The following is a 21445-nucleotide window of genomic DNA, read 5'->3' as shown; positions in this document are numbered from 1 at the left end:
TTCCTGGTGACGTAATTGCTCTCTTAAGTATGGGCCATTAAGGTAACAAAGGAAATGGTTCTGTGCCAGATGAAAAAAGGGAAGGGCCTCCTACCCTCAACTTGCTGGTAGTTAGAAAGACAAAGGCCAGAGTGGAGAGTTGCGTCTGCAAGCCAGAAGCAAGGCTGGGGGTGAGCAGCTGGGAGAGGGAACCATGCCTGATTTCTGATGGAATCCAAGGCTGCAGCTATGGAAGAAGCAAGAGCCGCTTGGGTTGTTGTGAGTGTGAGTCCCTCCATGGTCTCAGGTTCTATATATATGTAAACAAACCACATATCCCAACACACCACAGCCGCTGCTGTCCCTCATTCCGAGGAAACCGAACCTTGGATAAGCTGGGAACCCCTGGAATCTTGCACCACTCAGAGGTTGAGGTGGTGTATAACAATAGAAATGTATTGCTTGCGGAGCTATTCCCCATTGAAGTGTTAAATGTGTATATTTGTATTCTCTGTGTGTGCAATAAACAACTCTGTGTCCATGTGAAATACATGTCTATTGAAGATGCTTACTGGAAAAGTTCTTAAGCCTTTTAACCACCCAGGGAAAAATATGTGGGATGGGTAAACTCATGAGAGAATGTTTTCCATTCCAGTGCCAATCCCATCACCATGAACAATCTCTTTTAAAAAAGAGAGTTCTGTGCACAAAGATGGAAATCGGACCTCAGTTTGCTTTCAACTTGTATGTAAAGGTAAAGGGACCCCTGACCATTAGGTCCAGTCGTGACCGACTCTGGGGTTGTGGCGCTCATCTCTCCTTATTGGCCGAGGGAGCTGGCGTACAGCTTCCGGGTCATGTGGCCAGCTTGACTAAGCCGCTTCTGGCGAACCAGAGCAGCACACGGAAATGCCGTTTACCTTCCCGCCGGAGCGGTACCTATTTATCTACTTGCACTTTGACGTGCCTATTTATCTACTTGCACTTTGATGTGCTTTCGAACTGCTAGGTTGGCAGGAGCAGGGACCGAGCAACGGGAGCTCACCCCGTCGCGGGGATTTGAACCACCAACCTTCTGATCGGCAAGTTCTAGGCTCTGTGGTTTAACCCACAGCGCCACCCGCGTCGTATCGACAAGTTAATTTTCATGATGGCATTTTTTTTTTTTTTGCAGCTGCCAGCTTTTAAAACTGCTTTTAATGATGCAGTTTAAACTGTTGAAACCCACCCTAGTTACAAGAACATTATTATTGTTATTGTTACTAATGCTATATGTCTCGCCCGGCAAGATGTGTACCTCTGTAGGTGCCCAGTGATCTTGCCTCTCCCTCTCCCTCTCCCTCTCTCTCACACACAGCACTTTAGGCCACAATCCTAACACTACTTACCTGGGAGCAAACATCATTCATCTTCTCCCTGAGTAGACACAGTTAGAATTTCAGCCTAAATCTCGGTACTCCAGGAATGGGGAAATGGTTTCCCTCCAAAAGTTGTCGAATTACAACTCCCATCACCCCAACCATTGGCTATGGGGCTGATGGGAGTTGTAGTCCAGCAGCATTTGGATGACCGCAGGTCCCCCACTCTTATGACTTGTTCCTAAAGTATGAGGAGGCTTTCTTACTCACCCCAAAATCCCCTGTAAAACTTGAGCCGTTAAGTTAGCCGTTGTCAGAATTTACAGCAGTTGCTCAGTTGCCATTTCACAGTTGTGAGATGCCGCAAAAACATAAATCTGCTACGAGGGAAAACATGCTGTTGATTAAACCCTCTCAATTTATTGGAGCCATAAAAACGTTGGCTACAGAGAATTAAGCGTTCCTTCCCACTTCCCCCAAGCTTTGAATTTTTTTTTGAGATGTTGAGAGTTCCCGCACCCTGCCTCTGCTCTGCTGGTCATCTTGAACCTTTTCAGTTCCTTGGCCACTTAGGACTTGGGACTACATCCATTTGGCTGGTCTTGTCTTTGTCCTGCCATTCCCCCTGCAGCGAAGCAGCACCACTGTCTCAAAACACGGCTCAGATTTACCCAGGCAATCCTAGGAACACTCGGTGACTCCCTTAAACCACTCTGATTCCCCCCTTTCCATAGTGTTTTCTACCCTTTCTCTTCTCTTTTATTCCAGGTGAGTTTTCGCTTCTCCTCCGTTTCACTGAAAGGGCATGCACCACTTTAATGCGATTCTGTCTCTTTCTAGATGCTTCACTCTGTCAGTTGCTCTTCCTAAGGGCTTGCTTCTGCAGTGTGACCACCCATACGATTGCAATCACGACTGAAAGCTGAAACCTTCATCATACAGTTCCCAGCATTACGTAGTTTCTTTATCTTGGCCTTTGGCATCTGAGATACACATCATCAGGTCCCACTCTATCCCTGTTACTGCGATTTGTTTTATTATGACTACTTTGTGTGCGTGTGTGTTGCATCAGATTGTTATAAGGTGTGTGATCTTTGTCATTTCTTCCACTTATGTATAGTAATATAGAAAGGCAGTATGCAAATTAAAAGTGAAATGGAAAAAAAAGAAGAAATGGAAATGTCAGGGGGCAATCCTGCAAGGGATGGGTGATTCCCTGGATCCCTACCTCCACTCAACAACTGTGGATCAGAGGGTGCGATCCTGCAAAGTACAGGTGATGCTCTGCTTTAGGAAACCCTCAGGATTGCCCCTCTGTTCAACAGGAGGGAGGAGAAGGATACACAAGAGTACCCTCTCCTGACTGTGTGTTTAAAACACTGATTAAACCCTGGTCCATCCCTGAACATATGCATACCGTACAAGTGTCTCATTTTGAGCAGGATATCCCAGATTGACAGAAGCTGCCTCGGCTTCTGGTCCCAATCCCGAGTGTCCTGTTTTGGCTCCTGTGCTCTGGCCGGTTTTTGTCCCACCCTGTGGCCCAAGTCAGTTGGCTCATGCCAGAGTGCAGGACCAAAAAATGGAAGTAAAACTTACTTTGTTCCCGCGTGCCACCACCCTCCTTCCTCCTTCTCCTGCCAGCTTCTGGAAGGATGTCTGTGGTGTTGTTGGAGAAGGAGGAGGAGGCCGTGGCGAAGTTGCGAAGGAGTGGGTGGGTGGGTGGGTGACAGCAGTGGTGAGTGAGTGGGCAGGGTGTGTGTCCAGATTTTCCCTCCTGAAATGTTGAAGGGTATGCTTAGGTGGGAAAAGATCTGCTACTGGGCAGGGTTCCACCTTCTACCTTCAAACAACCCTTCCAATGCTGCAGTAGGGAAGGAAATCCCTTCCACTCTAAAAGCAGTGGAAATGCTCACTGGGAGTAATGGAGGAATGGAAGAGCTTTGCAAACATGGATGGACATGGCTCCTTTTTGATCCCACTGACCTGCAGCCAGTGGTGGAGGAAGCCGCTTGGGAGCCTGGGGTGGCACCCCATGGATGGGGCGAGCCGCGAGCTGGGGGGAGGCAGCGGGTGGACCATTTGTGAGCCAGTGTGGTGTAGTGGTTAAGAGCGGTAGTCTCGTAATCTGGTGAACCAGGTTCGCTACCCCGCTCTTCCACATGCAGCTGCTGGGTGACCTTGGGCTAGTCACACTTCTCTGAAGTCTCTCAGCCCCACTCACCTCACAGAGTGTTTATTGTGGGGGAGGAAGGGAAAGGAGAATGTTAGCCACTTTGAGACTCCTTCGGGTAGTGATAAAGTGGGATATCAAATCCAAACTCTTCTTCTGCATGTGCCCAAGCCACTGCGTTTCTCCCAGGAGAGACGCGTGGCTCGGGCGTGCTGCAGGCCCTGTGGTGAGTGCCGCCCGGCATTTTGTCACCCCCCTCAGTGCTGACACCCGGGGCGGCCTGCACCCACCGCACCCCCCTTTCTCTGCCCCTGCCTGCAGCCAAATGAATTGACATTCGGCATTTTCATGCATTCATCTTGCTGAGCTGTGAAACCAAAGAGATTGCCTTCGCAGCTCATGCAGAGGTAAGGCCCTCTCTTTTCAGTGGGATTTATATTCCCAAGCAAATGAGCGTAGGGTTGTGGCCTTATAGGGACATCCTTAAATGCCAGTGCTGTCATGTTTAGAGATCGTAAGTTGATTTTATATGGCTAGATAAACAAGACATCTGAATGTTATTTGTGTCTTACCGTGCAAACTGCCCCAGCCATTTCTTCCAGGCTTCAGATGACCCGTGTCAGATTATTGTTGCAGTCATTGTGTTTGTGTGTGTGTGTGTGTGTGTGTGTGTGTGTGTGTGTGTTTGTGTGTATGCTATGGCAATATGAATCCAATCTTATCCTGGATTCCAGCCTGAATTTATTAATTGATATTTTGCATACTTTTGGACTTATGCAAGCCTCTCTCTCTCCTTTTGCATAAATAGATCTCCTCACTTTATTGTAGTATAGCACCACCAATAGCAGCATGCATGGGCAGCTGCAAACATTGGGGTTCCTCCAACTCTGCCAGTGCCAATCCCTTGCACATGGTCCGTGCTGTTTCAGCTCCATAGGGCTGTCACTCAGAGAATGAATTAACTGTTAGTACATAGGAGGAGGGTTGTAAAATATTTTCTTCTAGGCATGTTGTGAAACAGTTAATGCTTCTCACTTTGACACAGGTCTGGCTCCAGTTCGCTATTCCAGGCATGCCCCATGGCTTTTGGCTTAGAACAGGAGTTAGAAATTAATGCATCCTCAATTTCAAAGGAGGGTTGCCATATTGCGCAGGGGCTGCAATTTGAGAATCACAAACCTGCTTGTGTACAGAAGTAGTTATACAGTTCTTTGAATCCTGAACTTACTAATTCCATAGAATCATCGAATCGTAGTGTTGGAAGGGACCCCAAGGGAGATCTAGTTCAACCCCCTGCAATGCAGGGATCCATTTACAGCAGGGGTCAGCAAAATTTTTCAGCAGGGGGCCAGACCACTGTCCCTCAGACCATGTGGGGGGCTGGACTATATGGGGAAATGAACGAATTCCTATGCCCCACAAATAACCCAGAGGTGCATTTTAAATAAAAGGACACATTCTACTCATGTAAAAACATGCTGATTCCCAGACCATCCATGGGCCAGATTTAGAAGGCAATTGGGCCACATCTGGCCCCTGGGCCTTAGTTTGCCTACCCATGATTTACAGGGTATATATGGATAGCAAGCAAGTTGTTCTCCAGATGCTGATGGACTCCATCTCCCACCAGTCCCAGCTAACAGCCATAGCTAACAGTCAGGGGTGATGGGACCTAAGAAGAGAGCTTCTGGATCAGACCAAAGGTTTGTGTCACCCGGCATTTTGTTCTCACAGTGGCCAGCCAGATACTTATGGGAAGCAGGATTATGAGCATGTTAGCACACACTTGCTCACAGTACTCTAGGTCTTAGCCCAAAGGCTGAGAAGCAATGCCAGACTCCTCGCCCTCACTATGTAACCAGTGACAAAAACATCAGATGGAGAAAAGCCCTTATAGCTCTGTGGCTCCAGTGCATGCACTCTGCCATCGTTGAAGGATGCTATCACTGGAACCTCTATGAAGAGAGAGTTTGCCCAATGGGGTGGGATAGTAATGTACCTAAAGATTTAGCACACTACTTATTGGTTTGTTGACTCTATGAAGGCTTTATGGAATCATAGAGTTGGAAGGGACACCAACGGCCATCTAGTCCAACTGCCTGCAATGCAGGAATCTCAACATGCAGTCAAGTGTCTTCTCCCCGTATCTCTCCTTCGCCATCCCCCTTCGCTTGGCCAAGGAATGCGAGCTCCAAGTTTCTCATTCCTTGACCTAGTAAAGGAGGAAAAGGATTCCAGCTTCCCATTCTGCATACCAGACAGATGTGTGGATGTATCATGGAGTGGGGAGGACAGAACACCAGAGATTTGTCATATAAAAGCTTGAAGGGTCCCCCCCCCTTTTAAGTGTCAATAAATGGTGTTTTGAAATCCTAGCTGGGGAAAAAGGCAACACAATCTCCTCCTTGAAACATTGCACTTGATATTCTGCTGCCATTGTATCTCAAAACCTAATTCTACATTTTCTGATTCCTGCAAGACGTTATAAAGATTCATTAACAGGCTTCTGGTTTCCTTCAAACCACAGAGTAATATCTCACATGTAGTCAAATTCTGAGGAATATTATGACCTTTTACACAATGTCTGATATGAAATAAACCTTATACAACAAAATTCTCAGAGCTTTCATTTTCATTCAAATCTAATTGTATTTATCACGGTTCCATTAAAAGAGAAACCCATCTTTTAATAAAACCACAGTCCTCCCATAAGACAAAGCTTCCAAGTATATTTACCTTATTAGATCTTCCATTATGAAATATGAGTGCTAATGGAGAAACTTTTAGCATTCAAACTGGGTAAGTTATGAGACCACTAAGAGTTCCTTTTTTAGCAGTCCCTGGCCTTTATATTTCATTATAAAATTTAAAATCTGCAACATAGCTCTTAGTGGATCCCAGGATTTTAGCATGCTGCCACAGGGAGCAACCCTATTTACAGAAAGTTGGCATAAAGCAAACCAGTGTGAATTAAGCTGGTGTAAAGTTACACATTAAATCTGAATCCCCTCATCTATTCCAGATTTGGTGACACCTTGACATCTTTCTTAACATTCTGATTACAAGCTGCCTAAATTTCTCAAATACCGTAGTTTGAAAATGAAAAATAATCATCATCATGGTCTGTGTCAGTTTATGATTGTTTTAGTTCATAAATAAGAATTTTCTGGATCCCTAGATCCAAACATGGGGCAGAATGCTCTCCGGTGAGAGAAAGCCCCAGCGGAGGTTTTAAAACACAAAACATGCAGTAAAGCGTGGAATACACACTGTTAGAGCTTTAAAATATCCTCTTTATAAATTGCTTTAAGAGCTTCCCCTTTCTTCCCCTTCATCACGGCAAAGACCACACAATTTGGTAAGTTTAAAATAATGGTTTTACTTACAAACGTCAAAGGCCAGATTCATGTGCTTTCCCATGCAGCAGCAAGAAAAACGCAGTTACAGACCTTGGTAAAAACATTTCTAAGCACACAGTTAGGACTTGGACTGATCAGCTCACACTTCCTCCCTGGTTGGATTCACATGGTTGAAGAGGGGAGTTAACAAAGTGATTTCTTGACCCTTTATCTTTTTTTGCTAAAATTGACTGCAGTGACTTTGTGATGTATGGTATCACATATATAACATAAGGAAAACTTGCTGGAGCATGTCAGTGGTCCATCACCATCCTGTTCTCAAATTGACTGAGCCTATATGCTGAACATAAGAGGGCAGGGCTCATATAGTATTAACATTCCAACAGATCTTACTCCCCACTTAGGTTTCTATGGGAGTTCCCAAAGTCATCACATTGGGTTCCAGCATAGTCAAGTCTCTGGGTCTTCCCATCTTCAGATTAAATTAGCTCTAACTAGTCCCTGGCCTAATATTCTTCTACCCCTAGGACAGTGGTTTTCAACTAGTGTGCCATGGCACCCCGGGGTGCCTTGAATGATGGTCAAGGGTGCCGCGGGCAACACCGGCCCCTGTCCCTCTTTCCTCCCTCCTCTGATGCCCTCTTGCGTCTCTGCCTCCAAAAGGCTTGCACAGCTGTTTATTGCAGAAGCCCTAGCTATAAAGAGGTGGGAGAGGAGAAGAGGCTGAGGGAACGCTCCACAAGGGAGGGTGTTCAAAAAAGGGTGAGGGGCTGCCAGCTCTGCAGGCAAGGGGTGACATAACTGGGCTCCTGAGCCCCACAGGGGTGCCACAGAAAGAATGTAGTTGGTTAAGGGAGCCATCTCTAGGATGGTGTGGCATTCAGCCAGGTTGGGGGTGGAGAATGCCTTGTCCGTCTGGAAGCATCACTATGTGGTGGCAACATGGTCAACTCTTTAGCCATGTTGAAAAGGATTCTTTAACAGCAGTTCAGCTGTTCCTTTACTACAGAATACTATTTTACAGTATTTAAAGCCACAGACTTAGATTGGAACCAATGATATTCATACAATACTAATTTTATTGGTTGTTGTTATTATTGTTGTTGTTTAATATTTAATAAAAATTATTATATTTAACAAAACGCATATGCCTCTTAAATTTACATAAAACCTCCAAATGGTTTACAAAGGATATACAATATATATTAACACTGTAAATAAAAATCAAGGTTAAAGACAAGTTTATAAAAAACAAAGTGAGTAAACTTAATAGTTAAAAGTGAAAATTATTTTATATTTGGTATTTATTTTTGTTAGGACACTTTGAGCTTTTATTGTACAAAATGACTAACCAAATTCATAATTAATATTACAGATTAATAATTTTACCACAACTGAGCCTGGGTTACAATGTCATTTTGCAACAGAAACCAAATGCGCTTCCTTTTTTCCTCCATTCTCTTCAATGAGTTGTTTATAAATTTTGGAGGGCAACGAAGCAGCAAAAATCTGAAGCTTGTTTATAAGTACTGTGTCAGTAGGCTGAATAATGTTTTGATTACCCCCTTCTTTAAGCAATAAAGGAACAATCACAATGTTTTGAATTGTGGGGAGAATTAAAAATAATCAACACACAAAAAACTGCGGTCAGTCCATAGCAGCATTTTCAACATGTTCAATAGCTATAATTCAGGGAGAAGCAACTACAGAGTATTTCAGATGGGTTTTTTAATCCTATGTTTCTGTCTTTTTTGAGCCCCAAAGCAAGTAAACACAACCACTAAGTACTCCTAGCCTTTGCTATTCAGCACAATATCCTTAACTTGGTGCACTGATATCAGCTAGTAAAAGAAACTGAAATCCCTACAAATTTGAGCATACTTGCCTAAAAATCTTATTGAAAGATGGGAATTTTACAATAAGGAATGCAAGCCTAGGTGGAATAAATTCAATCCAATTAGTATTTCTTTGCAACAGCGAGTGAGTTTGGAAAATGCTGTATCGTTTTCAAGTATGATTGCAATTACTTGTGAACCTTAAATGTGGTGTCTAATGAACTGGACGTGACATTTTGTTGTTGTTGTTTAGTCGTGTCCGACTCTTTGTGACCCCATGGACCAGAGCACGCCAGGCCCTCCTATCTTCCACTGCCTCCTGCAGTTTGGTCAAACTCATGCTGGTAGCTTCGAGAATACTGTCCAACCATCTCGTCCTCTGTCGTCCCCTTCTCCTTGTGCCCTCCATCTTTCCCAACATCAGGGTCTTTTCCAGAGAGTCTTCTCTTCTCATGAGGTGACCAAAGTACTGGAGCCTCAGCTTCACTATCTGTCCTTCCAGTGAGCACTCAGGGCTGATTTCCTTCAGAAGATAGGTTTGATCTTCTTGCTGTCCATGGGACTCTCAAGAGTCTCCTCCAGCACCATAATTCAAAAGCATCAATTCTTTGGCAATCAGCCTTCTTTATGGTCCAGCTCTCACTGGATGTATGGTTGTTGTTGTTTAGTCGTTTAGTCGTGTCCGACTCTTTGTGACCCCATGGACCAGAGCACGCCAGGCCCTCCTGTCTTCCACTGCCTCCCGCAGTTTGGTCAAACTCATGCTGGTAGCTTCGAGAATACTGTCCAACCATCTCGTCCTCTGTCGTCCCCTTCTCCTTGTGCCCTCCATCTTTCCCAGCATCAGTGTCTTCTCCAGGGAGTCTTCTCTTCTCATGAGGTGGCCAAAGTACTGGATGTATGGTAGATGTGTGATTTGAATTTCCCCTTCCTCCTAGCTTCTCAGGCACTGAAGCTCTCCTCCCTTTACCCTTTTAACTCTGCACTCAGCAGAGCTGTGTTGCTTCCAATAACCATTCAGCCAGAACCTTCTTGTGCTGTGCCTTGCCTGCTTCCCACAGGCATCTGGCTGGCCGCTATGGGAGCTGGATACTGGATCGGGCCACTGGCCTGATCCAGCAGGCTCCTCTGTGGCCCTTATGCGAAATTGGTGAATTAGATATTTGTCCAGAATAGACAACCAGATGCCTAATTGCAAGGCATGCACCATGCCAAGTATGAAGATGGATGCATCTGTGTCAGAATAACACAATTTCCAGTCAGCCGCCTGTCATGGGGCTGAAATACATTTTGGTAATGCAAGCCATCCATTTTATTTACATGAAAGTCACCCTGTAACAAGCCCTTGTTATCCTTTATGCCTCTTCCCTCCCGCTTAAAAAAGAAGAAGAAGAAAAAAGACTACAGGCCATTGTGGATTATTATTATTATTTTTTTAAAAAAAGAAATAATAAAAATAAAAGATGAGTAGAACATATTTATCAAATGTATTTCCTGAAAAGACAGATTAATGGCCAGCTATTGTGCCAAAGTGAAGAAGAGATGGATGGCACACTTATAAAGTGTGTCGAAACTTTCCTAAGCGCTGCGCAGATATTAAAAGGATAAGGCAGTCTCTGCCACAGGCTCATTATCTAATCATCGCAATACTGGATTAAAAAAAAAAAAAAAGCAATGAGAGGGTAAGAGGAAGGCAAACACTGGAGCAGCTGCACCTTCTTTGGCTGAGGGTATCAGAATCATTGGGACACGGGTGGCGCTGTGGTCTAAACCACTGAGCCTAGGGCTTGCTGATCAGAAGGTCAGCGGTTCGAATCCCCGTGACAGGGTGAGTTCCTGTTGTTCGGTCCCTGCTCCTGCCCACCTAGCTGTTCGAAAGCACACTAGTGCAAGTAGATAAATAGGTACCGCTCCGACGGGAAGGTAACTGGCGTTTCCGTGCACTGCTCTGGTTCGCTTAGTCATGCTGGCCACATGACCCAGAAGCTGTCTGTGGACAAACGCCGGCTCCCTCGGTCTATAGAGCAAGATGACTGCCGCAACCTCAGAGTCGTCCGCATACCTTTACCTATCATAGAATCATAGTGTTGGAACTTGGAAGGAACCTTAAGGATCATCTAGTCCCGTGGTTCCCAACGTGGGGCACACGCCCTACAGGGAGGCAATTTGATTTTTAAGAGGGGCAATTCGAGAATGAGTTATTAACAGTGAATGACATTTAGGCTTCCTCCATGTGAGTAGTTCACTTTTTGAATAATAAGAATAATATTGGGGTGGGGGGAAACCGCCAGGATTTTAGAGATGCTCAGGTGGGGCATGGCCAAAAAAAAAAAAAGTTTGGGAACCACTGATCTAGTTCAACCTACTGTAGCCCAGGAATCTTTTTGCCCAACGTGGGGCATGAACAGGCCCAGACAGGCCCATATGGGCCACTTGGCCCGGTCCTCCGATTCCAAAGGGAGCCTCCGTCAGCATATTCACAATCACAGGGGATGCCACGATAAGGCGAAGTTGCTTGATTTTTTCCTGTGTAATTCAAGAATTCTCAGAAAAGAAAGCTAGGAAAGCATTTTTAAATGTAAATACTTAAAACAATCCTTTTCGCTATGTAATTTTAAAAAGCACTATTGTATAGCTATATTTTCCATTTTGTCTTTATATGCAGATACGGTTCAAGCCTTGAAATAAAATTATGTGTCAGCATAACTTTTGTGAAAATTATCTATATACTTACTTATTTATAAGACTTCAGTTATCCCCAGGGTAAAAAAAAAAAGGGGGGGGGCCACATTATCTACCTGGCCGGGGCCTCTGCCTGCCTCTGCAAGGCCCTGGGCATGAACCAAGGACCCCGAGATTAATAGCTTCGTGCTCTACTGACAGAGCTACACCTTTCCACGATGCTTGGCGATGGAGAGAGGTGGCGAGTCTAAACCAGGAGCGGGACCATCCTAGCTCTTGAGCCGCCTCAATGCCTTCGCATAGCATCGGGCGCAGGAGGAGGAGGAGGAGAGGAAGAGCTGCTCCCTCGGGAGGCAGCTTGTAAACAGGATGCTTCCTTCTGATGCGCTACTACAGGGGTGGCCAACTCCCAAATGACTGCGCTCTACTCACAGAGTTAAAAACTGGCGGTGACCTGCCCCCCTTTTGGGGGTTCAGGTCAAAGTTCCTGAGCTTTTTTTAAGGAACAAAGGCCCTGTTTTTGGGGTTTCAGGTGAAAGAGTTGTTGGGCTCTTTTTTTAGGGAGGAGGAAAGCCCCGTTTTGGGGGGTGCAGGGAGAAAATGATGAGCTTAGGCGAGCCAAAGTTGTTGAGCTTCTATGGGAGGAGCTGGTGATCTACCACAGACGTCCAGTGATCTAGCGGTAGATCACGATCTACCTGTTGGACGTGGGAAAGCAAGGGAACGTCGAGGGGGCGGGCAGCAACCGAGGGGCGTGGCTTCCGAGGATGGTGCGCCTCGCATCTCGGCCGGGCGCGCCAGAACTTTTCCTCCTGCGCCATGTGATTTCCCCCCTCTCTCTCTCCTCCACCCCTTTCCCCCTTCTTTCTTCCTCGACAGCGGGAGCCGCGCAAACTTTTAAAGCCCCCTCCTTTTTTTTGGCAAAGGCTGCGGGCAGTGACGACTTTCGAAGGGGTGGCGGCGGCGGATCTCGCTGGTTGACATAGTAACTCCTCTCTCTGCTCGCCTCAGTCGGTGTCTGCCGCCGCCGCCACCGCTACCTTCATGGACTGCAGCGAGCGACCCCGGCAGCAAAGCGAAGGCGAAGGGCTGCTCGGGGCTTCGCTGCCTCCGCTGGAGCTCCGGCGACCCCGGCTCCTCCTTCGCCATGGGGACACCGCGCTGCCCGTAGCTGCGAGCGGCGGGCGCGCCAAGCAGGCGAATCTCCTCCTCGGCGGCGGGAACCCCGGGGCCACTTTTTCTCCTTATTTCTGAAGGAAAGGCAGCAGCCCCGAGTGCGAGGAGCGTCCCACTCTCTCCCCCTTTGTGTGTGTGTCAGGTGTTTTTTTTTGGGGGGGTGTCATCCTTTAAATAATTCGAGGAGAAGGAAACGAGGGGCTTTCTCAGGGACGACGACCCCAAGCAAGAGCGGGGTGAAGAAGAAGCAGCAGCAGCGCCATGAGCCAAATTGGCCAGCCGCCCTTCGGGCCGAGCTGCTCTCCAGCGACGAGCGGGGCGCGGAGGAACGACAGCCGCGACTACCTGCTGATGGACTCGGAGGCGTGTGAGGAGAACTGCACGGCGCCCTACGCTTACTACCCCGCGTGAGTGGCTTTTTCCCGCCAAAGCGAGGGGGTGGGCGCCGCTTTTGGCAGAGGGGTGGGAAGTCAGGCGCGTCTCCCTCACGCGCTGCCCAAACGGCGACGACGACGATGGTGTGGGAATAGGGCAGAGAGAAGCCAGCTGCGCTCTCTCTCTCTCTCTCTCTCTCATTTTTGAAACACAAGAGTTCAAAGGGGGTCGTGTGAAACAGTAGCGGGGCTGCTATGAGGCCGGGCTGACTCGCTTCCCGGATCCAGAGAGCTTCCTTCAGGGAGCTCCTCTTGGCGCGCGGAGCTTTTCCCTTCACGGAGCTGCACCTGTGGCTTCCAGCCTCCCCCGTTGGGAAAGGGGAAAAGCGCGGGAAGATGTGGGAGGGCTGGGGGGGGGGAAGACTTATCTAGGGAGCCTTTCCGCTGTGGGGCTTGAAGGAAGCCTAGGAGCCAACTTCTAGGGGGCGAGGCCCCCTTCGTCCCCCACAATAAAATATCTGAGCCCCCCCCCCCAAAGTTGAGGAGCATTGCCATTCGAATGGTGTGCCATGTCATGTGATCATGCGGGGCGGGGCTTACCTGGGGCGCCCCCGCCCTCAATATTTTATTCAAATCGGCACCCGTGGAGGGAAGATAGGGAATAGGTGGCAGGCGCTGGTGGTTTCTCTCCTATAAGAGTGCAATGGAGTCTGTGTGTTTTTCTCTTCCAGAGAGGCACCCCCATGGGTGCAGCCAGGATTTTTGCTGGGGGTGGGTGCAGAATCTCAGATTTGTATTGATGTTGATTGATTGGGGCAGGCAGCCCCTCTTTCCATCACAGGGTGGTGTGTGAGATTGAGGGTGGCGTTAGCTACAGCTAAGAATTAAAGATGTGGGCTGCTCGCTGCCCAGCTCTCTAGGTGTGGGAACTGAGGGAATGATGGGATGTAGAAGGTAGCCGATGCCATGCCCAAGGGGCAGAGGCAGCCAACCTGTTGTCCACTAGCAGTGGAGAATTTGGGGCACCCCATGCATAGGAATGGGCTGGATGTGGCTCGGGAAGGGCTCCTGCCTGCCTGGCACCCCAGAACTGTTAGCTGCTGCCTGCTTCCCAGCCCGGTTGAATGAACAGGCAAAGGGGAAACCCACACCAACACACTTATGTAGTGCCTATTTACAAACAGAGAAAGCTGCCTTATCCTGCATCCGATCAGGGGTTCCACCTGGCTCACTATTGCCTACACTGGCTGGCAGCAGTTGTCTGGGATTTCAGGCCGGGGGCTTTCCCAGCCCTGCACAGAGATGACGGGGAGCTTTCCACTGCAAAGCATGCGCACTCCAACAGCTCTTCTTTAACATGTTAAGATTTGAGGTTCTGAGCGCTGCTGGTGCTTCCGTCGAGGTTGGTAACCATTTGAGCATGCGCCTTCCTGCCCAGGTTTAGGGATGTGTGTCTGCGGGGAGCATTTTGGTGAGGGCTGTAAGTGAGCAGCGTATTCGTGTGGGAAGTGGAATGTGATGAAGAGAATGTATATAAAGTGTATGTCGAAGGAGGGAGGTGACACACAGGGATGCAGGTGCTTTCTCTCTTGTGATGAGGAAGCCTTTATGGCCCTCTAGGTGTTGGCGGACTCCAACTCCCACCAGGCTCTGCCAGCATGGGCAATGGTCAGGGAGGGTGAGGTTTCTGGTTCAGAAACATCTGGAGAGCCACGGGTTCCCCCATCCCTGCTCTTAACAAGGCAGGGTGCATAAAGAAGACAGTTCTTACACAGGATTGGCCGTGAGCTTTTTGTTACAGTTACAGGTGTGTTTGGAAGATGGGGAATAAGGTGAATGTGGGGAACTCCTATGGCAGGATGTTTGTCAGGGGCTGCTGTCAGAGGGAGTGTGTAGCTACTCTAGAGATCCTACGGTGCAGTTCCATTACAGTGGTACTTCGGGTTACAGACGCTTCAGGTTACAGACTCCGCTAACCCAGAAATAGTACCTCAGGTTAAGAACTTTGCTTCAGGATGAGAACAGAAATTGTGCGGCGGCAGCGGGAGACCCCATTAGCTAAAGTGGTACCTTAGGTTAAGAATAGTTACAGGTTAAGAACGGACCTTCAGAACGAATTAAGTTCTTAGCATTAAACATCCTGAGGTCCTTTGTAGGCTAGAAAAGATTCCAGTGGAATGAAATGAATAACAGTTTCCTTCTAACTAGGGCAGTTACAAATAAGGGATGGTGTGTGGGGGTGGGACAGATTTCTCTCTCTCTCTCCCAGTGCATTTTCACATGGAGCGAGACTCCTAATGTCCACAAATGATTGCGAGTACAAACTAAGGGAACAGGATTCAAAGATGTGAGCTGATCTACCTGCTGCATGCTGGAGGAAGGCTGCAAGGCACCAGGAGTGTGTGATTGGGTTGCTTTTTTGCCAGCAGTATGAAGAATTAATGCCTCACAGAGGGGTGGTGACAGAAAAGACCATCGCTGCTTCGTGGTGACCTGGGGGAAGCCTGCACTCTGGCCAAGGGAAGCTGGAAGAGAGATCTCTCAGCTGGCCTTGTGGTCACCCAGATGCCTCTCTGAAACCTCAAACTATCTGCTTCCCCTCCCCCCACCCCATTATGTCTGCTGGTAATGATGCAGAGACCTCTTCCCCCCCAGGTTGACACTCAGTGGTTTCTTCCAAAGGGGAAAAAAAGGGAGGGGGGACACCACCCGGAAGGTGAAAAAGAAAGGGAGGGTGCCCAGAAATACCTTTATTGAGAACTCTGTATTTTCAGTTATAGTGGTACCTCGGGTTAAGTACTTAAATCGTTCCGGAGGTCCGTTCTTAACCTGAAACTGTTCTTAACCTGAAGCACCACTTTAGCTAATGGGGCCTCGATTTCTGTTCTCATCCTGAAGCAAAGTTCTGGGTTAGCGGAGTCTGTAACCTGAAGCATATGTAACCCGAGGTACCACTGTACTGTATTCTTGAGAGGCACTTTTAGGCACAGCCAACCTGAGTCTTTGGCCTCCCACTCTACTGCAGTACACATACTTGAAAAAGATTTGAAGAACTGACAAATTCTCTCCAGATGCAATGAGTAATACTATCTCCTGCCTACAGCCCAGTGCAGGAAGTGGAGAGGAAAAGGGAGATGATAGATGCAAAAAAAAAAAAAAAAAAGAGGCATCTCTTTTCAAGTGTCAGAACTAGGAGTTGCTGCGTAAGGCTAGTCCGTCTTGGACTCGACATACGTGTAGGAAGGCGTTGTGTGTGTGTGTGTAAATGGAGCAGAAATGTGTATTTTGGGGGGAATGGGGGTGGGGAAGAGAAGGGAACCAAAAGCATCTGTCAGGTAAGTGAATTATGCTTCAGGGAATGTTAATAAGGGTCTGCTGAGAAGGAGAGATGAGCGCTCTCTGGCATGGAATATCTGTGTAGGTCCTTGCCAGAGAGTTCTCATTTCAGCAGACCATTATTAACATCCCCTGAAGCATAATCCAGTTATGCGACAGATGTTTTTGCTCCCTTCCCCTTCCCAACCATCATGTCAACTCTTTTTTCCCATAGGAGTAGGGGGTAACATCAGGAGTCCATGCCACACATGAATGGATCACAACCAGTTGTGCATGTCTTGTGAATATAAGGGAAAGTTGGCCACGAACCACTGCCATCTGCAACAGTAATTTTATTTTGCTAATCTACATGGCATATTCCCTCACCCTAGTGTGATGATTTTAGTTGGCTATCCATCCTAGTTAGCAAGACATACACATTGGTATTTCCAAACAGAATAATCTCCGCATAGGTTAAAGACTGCTGACATCAAGCTGTTGCAGACTGCAGCTCAATATGCAAAATTCCTTGGAAATGTTGACACTTAGTTTGGGATTTAGGTCACATCTTTTCACAAATTTTTGTGTGAAAGAAACCGAGCACAGCACCTCACTTTTCCATGCCTCCTGAGCTGCCAAACCTGGTACATTCTGGGTTAGCCAGGAAAATCAGATTTCATCAATTTTGCCTCTGGATGAGTAAATCTGAAAGCACCTTTCAGTGTAGCCAAATTAGAAATAAATTAACGAAGCTATCTTGAATGGTGCATTTGTGTTTGGTTACCTATTTTTTTTTTTAAATCCAGAATATATACATTCAAAATAATGCATAGAAATGTATACAGATGTTTAAAGGAATAGAGTTTCTGAGAAATTACATGAACTTTACATGCTGCGCTTCCTGTTTTTCTGTTTCTTGATTTGATGGTGGCAACTTTAACTTGTTCATGCATTTGAGAGGTACAGTCATTCCTCCGTGCAGAATAAGAACTGATTACACTATGTAACATGACAAGAATCTGAAACATTCAGTGATGGCTGTAAGAGGCATAGTTTCTTCCTCGCTAATGCTTTCCCTTTGTATCTTAACTACTTAACATGAGTCATTTTGCTATCCACCTCCTCTGATTTATACCACTTAAACTTGCCAAAACCTATTAACACAGCCTGGCACAGAATAGGACTGTTGGTAGGAGGCAGCAGTAATAGGAAAGGATTAAGATTAAGGAGTTCAGTGGCTATAAGTCTACATATTATTATCACTAGTATTCATTTTATTTCTATACTATATATTTTTAAGGGGAGGGAACAGTTTGCAGCCTACATAAAAAAAAATCAATAAAACATTTCTGAATAAAGTCAAATATGAAGTATACATTCAAAACAACATAGGTAACAGGGAACTAAAATATTATCTTGAAGATTTCAAAATAAATCTTTGCAAAGGAGGTCAAGTACAGAATACACATTTAACATGGCTAGCATTTTTTTTTAACTTAAGCATTTCAAAAGAAAACATGGCTAAAGGAAGTCAAATACAAAATGCACATTTAAAACAGCATAATTAGCAAGAGGATGAAATATTATAAACACTGAACGTATCTGCTGCCGCCGCTGCCAGTCCTGTCAATGGTGGTTCGTGGCGGCTGGCGGCTGTGGAAGCTCAGGCTCAACGACCTGGGTCTTCACTAAGAGACAGCCAAGATGGTCATACATACATACAGTACTTAGCATAAAAGAAACTTGACAAATATGAAAACAAACTCTTAACAAAAAAATTGGTGTGACTAACAATAAAGACACCAACAATAAAAACAGAATCATAGATTTTCTTCTTCTGTGGCAATCACTCGTAGCCGAGTAAGATTGTCTTCCACAAACACGGTTTTAACAACGAGTCTGTAAGTGACTGTGGAGGCTAATTCTGGATACACACATCCTTCCACAGTGGGGACATAGGTTTCCGGGTGGGAGTTGATCACGGTGTGGATTTGCCAAGCATGCCTTCCTCCTAGCACGTTTCTCCCTTGCTTCCAGAGTTCGAGTGTCCTCAAAGCCCATGACACCTTTGGTAAAGGCTGTACTCCAACTGGAGCGCTCGCAGGCCAGTGTTTCCCAGTTGTCAGTGTTTATACTACATTTTTAAAGATTTGCCTTGAGACAGTCTTTAAACCTCTTTTGTTGACCACCAGCATTACGCTTTCCATTTTTATGTTTGGAATAGAGTAGTTGCTTTGGAAGACGACCATCAGGCATCCGCACAACATGACCAGTCCAACGAAGTTGATGTTGAAGAATCATTGCTTCAACACTGGTGATCTTTTGTTCTTCCAGTACACTGATATTAGTTCGCCTGTCTTCCCAAGTGATGTGTAAAATTTTTCAGAGACACCGTTGATGGAATCTTTCGAGGAGTTGGAGATGGCGTTTATAAGTGGTCCATGTTTCACAAGCATATAGTAAGGTTGGTAGTACAATAGCTTTGTAAACAAGCATTTTGGTTTCTCTGCAAATGTCCCGGTCCTCAAACACTCTGCACTTCAGTTGGGAGAAAGCCGCACTCACAGAGCTCAGGCGATGTTCGATTTTGGCATCAGTGTTGGCCCTTGTGGAAAGATAACTGCCTAGGTAGGAGAAGTGATTGACATTTTCCAATGTTACACCATTGAGTTGGATTTGTGGCGCTGCAGAGGGGTTATTTTGTACTTGTTGGTGCAGCACTTTGGTTTTTTGGATATTAAGTGATAGGCCAAGCTATTCGTAAGCTTCTGCAAAGATATTTAGGATGGTTTGGAGGTCATCCTCTGAGTGTACACACACTACGTTGTCATCAGCATACTGAAGCTCTATGACAGAAGTTATGGTAACCTTACTCTTTGCTTTCAGCCTGCTCAGACTGAAGAGCTTTCCATCTGTTCGATATATGATTTCTACTCCGGTGGGGAGGTTCCCTTCGACAAAGTGTAGGATCATGGAAATGAAAATAATGAATAGAGTTGGGACAATAACACAACCCTGTTTAACACCTAATCCCACTGTGAATGGTTCACTTTCAGAGCCATTGTTATCTGCGATTGTTGCATCATATCCTGGAGGAGCCGAATGATGTCTACAAATTTATCTGGGCAGCCAATTTTCAGAAGGACAGTCCCCAGGGCATTACGATTTACAGTGTCGAAAGCCTTAGTCAGGTCAATAAACACCATATACAGGAATTGGTTTTGCTCTCTGCATTTTTCTTGAAGCTGCTGAGTGGTGAAAATCATGTCCACTGTCTCCCTAGAAGGCAGAAAAGCATTTTGGGATTCAGGAAGGGTCACCTCGGATATTGTTAAGAGACGATTTGCTAAGATCACGGCGATATTTAGCATGGACAATAACATAGTCTAAGAGGTGATATGAGTTTGACCAATCTGCGGGAGGCAGTGGAAGACAGGAGTCCCTGGCCTGCTCTGGTCCATGGGGTCACGAAGAGTTGGACATGACTAAACGACTAAACAACAACAAGAGGTGACAGTGGTTTGACCAAGGATGCCTTCATGAAGTTTTAAATTTATTTTTCTGTCAAAAGAGTGTGTTGGTAATAACAAAGCTGCACATATCATCAAAAGTAAGATTCCGTTCTGGTTGCTGTTGCCAACTCCTTCTTTCCGAATAGTCCCAGGCCACAGATCGAAATCTCGCCCAACTCTTGCATTAAAATCACCCTGGAGGATAATTTTATCTTCCTTAGGCGTCTCAGATAGGACAGTATCCAGCTGAGAGTAAAACTTTTCTTTAATGTCTTCATCGGCATCCAGTGTTGGTGCATAAGCGCTTATAATAGTAGCCTGTTGGTTTTGGGTGAGCTTTATTGTTGGAAGGGACCACAAGAGTCTTCTAGACTAACCCCCTGCAATGCAGGAATTTTTTTGCCCAATGTGGGGCTCAAACCCACAAACCTGAGATTATTGCGGAGGGTGGTATATAAATCTAATAAATAAAATAAAATAGGCACAGGTAGATGATTTTGCAGGAATAAAAAAGGGTTGGGTTTTTTTTGCACTTACTAGAAACAATAAGGTGTAGGCACTTGTCTATCAGACACATGTCCCACAGTTTGGGAATTGTGGGCAACTGCTGTGAAATAAATGGCCTTCAGTAGCCAATAAATTAATTCACTGCAAGGATGTGACTTGAACTCAACAAAATCAACTCTCAGGCCACAAGATCACTGTGATTTGCAATACACCTTCTTAGATTGTAAAACTGAGCAAAAGTTGACGGAACACATTTTTTACCAGAGTCTCTAGGTGAGCGCCATTGATCATTGTCTATTGCTAACAGGAGGTTGCTGTGTGTGCTTGCTTAGAGAAAACCTGAGTCAAAATGACCTGCCTCACTTCATATCCTTTCTTTTTTCCTAATCTGGGAGAACAGCCTTCAAGAGGGAAAAGATCCATCCTAGGGCCTGGTTCTCAGAGGCAATATACCTTTAACATGTAGTGAAATTATTATGCCTGTTTTGAAATAATAATAATAATAATAATAATAATAATAATAATAATAACGTTATTTTCAGAGTGAGATGAAAATAAATTTAGGTTTGACCCAAATGCTCATCATTTCTCAGATGCAGAATCTTAACGACTTCTCACCAAAGTCGTAGGAATAATAAAAGTTTGTGGGTGTCAAATGATTAGCACTTTAAATGTGTAAAGCAACCAAGTTAATCAAAAGTAAAAGATTACTGGGTCATTCCTCCACCCCAATTTATCACATGGCATACAAATGTACATTTTCTCTCTTCTGCAGACTTCCTACATAACCATATGTTTCCACATAAATCCATTATAGTTTTCTTATTAAGTCTAAAATAACTGCTTATAAGTTTGTGCACACGTCTCAGGCAGAGATGTGGTTGGGCTCCAACTCCAATCACCCCAGACTCACTGGCCATACTGAAAAGTTGCCTCATTCCTTACAGACCACATGTGGCCCTCAAGGTCTTTTTAGCGGCCCTCTGCAACATCTGAGGCCCTGCCCCTAGCCCTCACTCCGATGGGGAAGTGAGGCACTGGACTTTGGGAAGAATGTGTGAGGGGTCCTTGAGTCCTCTTTCCTTCTTCCCAAAGCCTCGATTCCCAGCTTTGGGGAAAAGGTTGGAGGGTTTGAGGACCCTGCCAGAGTCTTGCATCTCCTTCCCAAAGCCCAA

General features: G+C 45.9%; 1 protein-coding gene across 1 annotated transcript in view; it reads left to right on the top strand.

Annotated features, from left to right (window-relative positions):
- The first annotated feature begins 12192 nt into the window (after positions 1–12192).
- Positions 12193–21445, top strand: part of TRPC6 (transient receptor potential cation channel subfamily C member 6) — a 72385-nt gene continuing 63132 nt past the window's right edge. Inside the window, exon 1 of the mRNA XM_028726133.2 lies at positions 12193–12969. Within this exon, the coding sequence (XP_028581966.2) occupies positions 12824–12969 (146 nt within the window). The 5' untranslated portion in view covers positions 12193–12823. The remainder of the gene's footprint in view (positions 12970–21445) is intronic.

This window comes from Podarcis muralis, chromosome 4 (assembly GCF_964188315.1).
Source record: "Podarcis muralis chromosome 4, rPodMur119.hap1.1, whole genome shotgun sequence".
Taxonomy (NCBI): domain Eukaryota; kingdom Metazoa; phylum Chordata; class Lepidosauria; order Squamata; family Lacertidae; genus Podarcis; species Podarcis muralis.
This window is presented reverse-complemented; position numbering and strand designations above follow the sequence as displayed.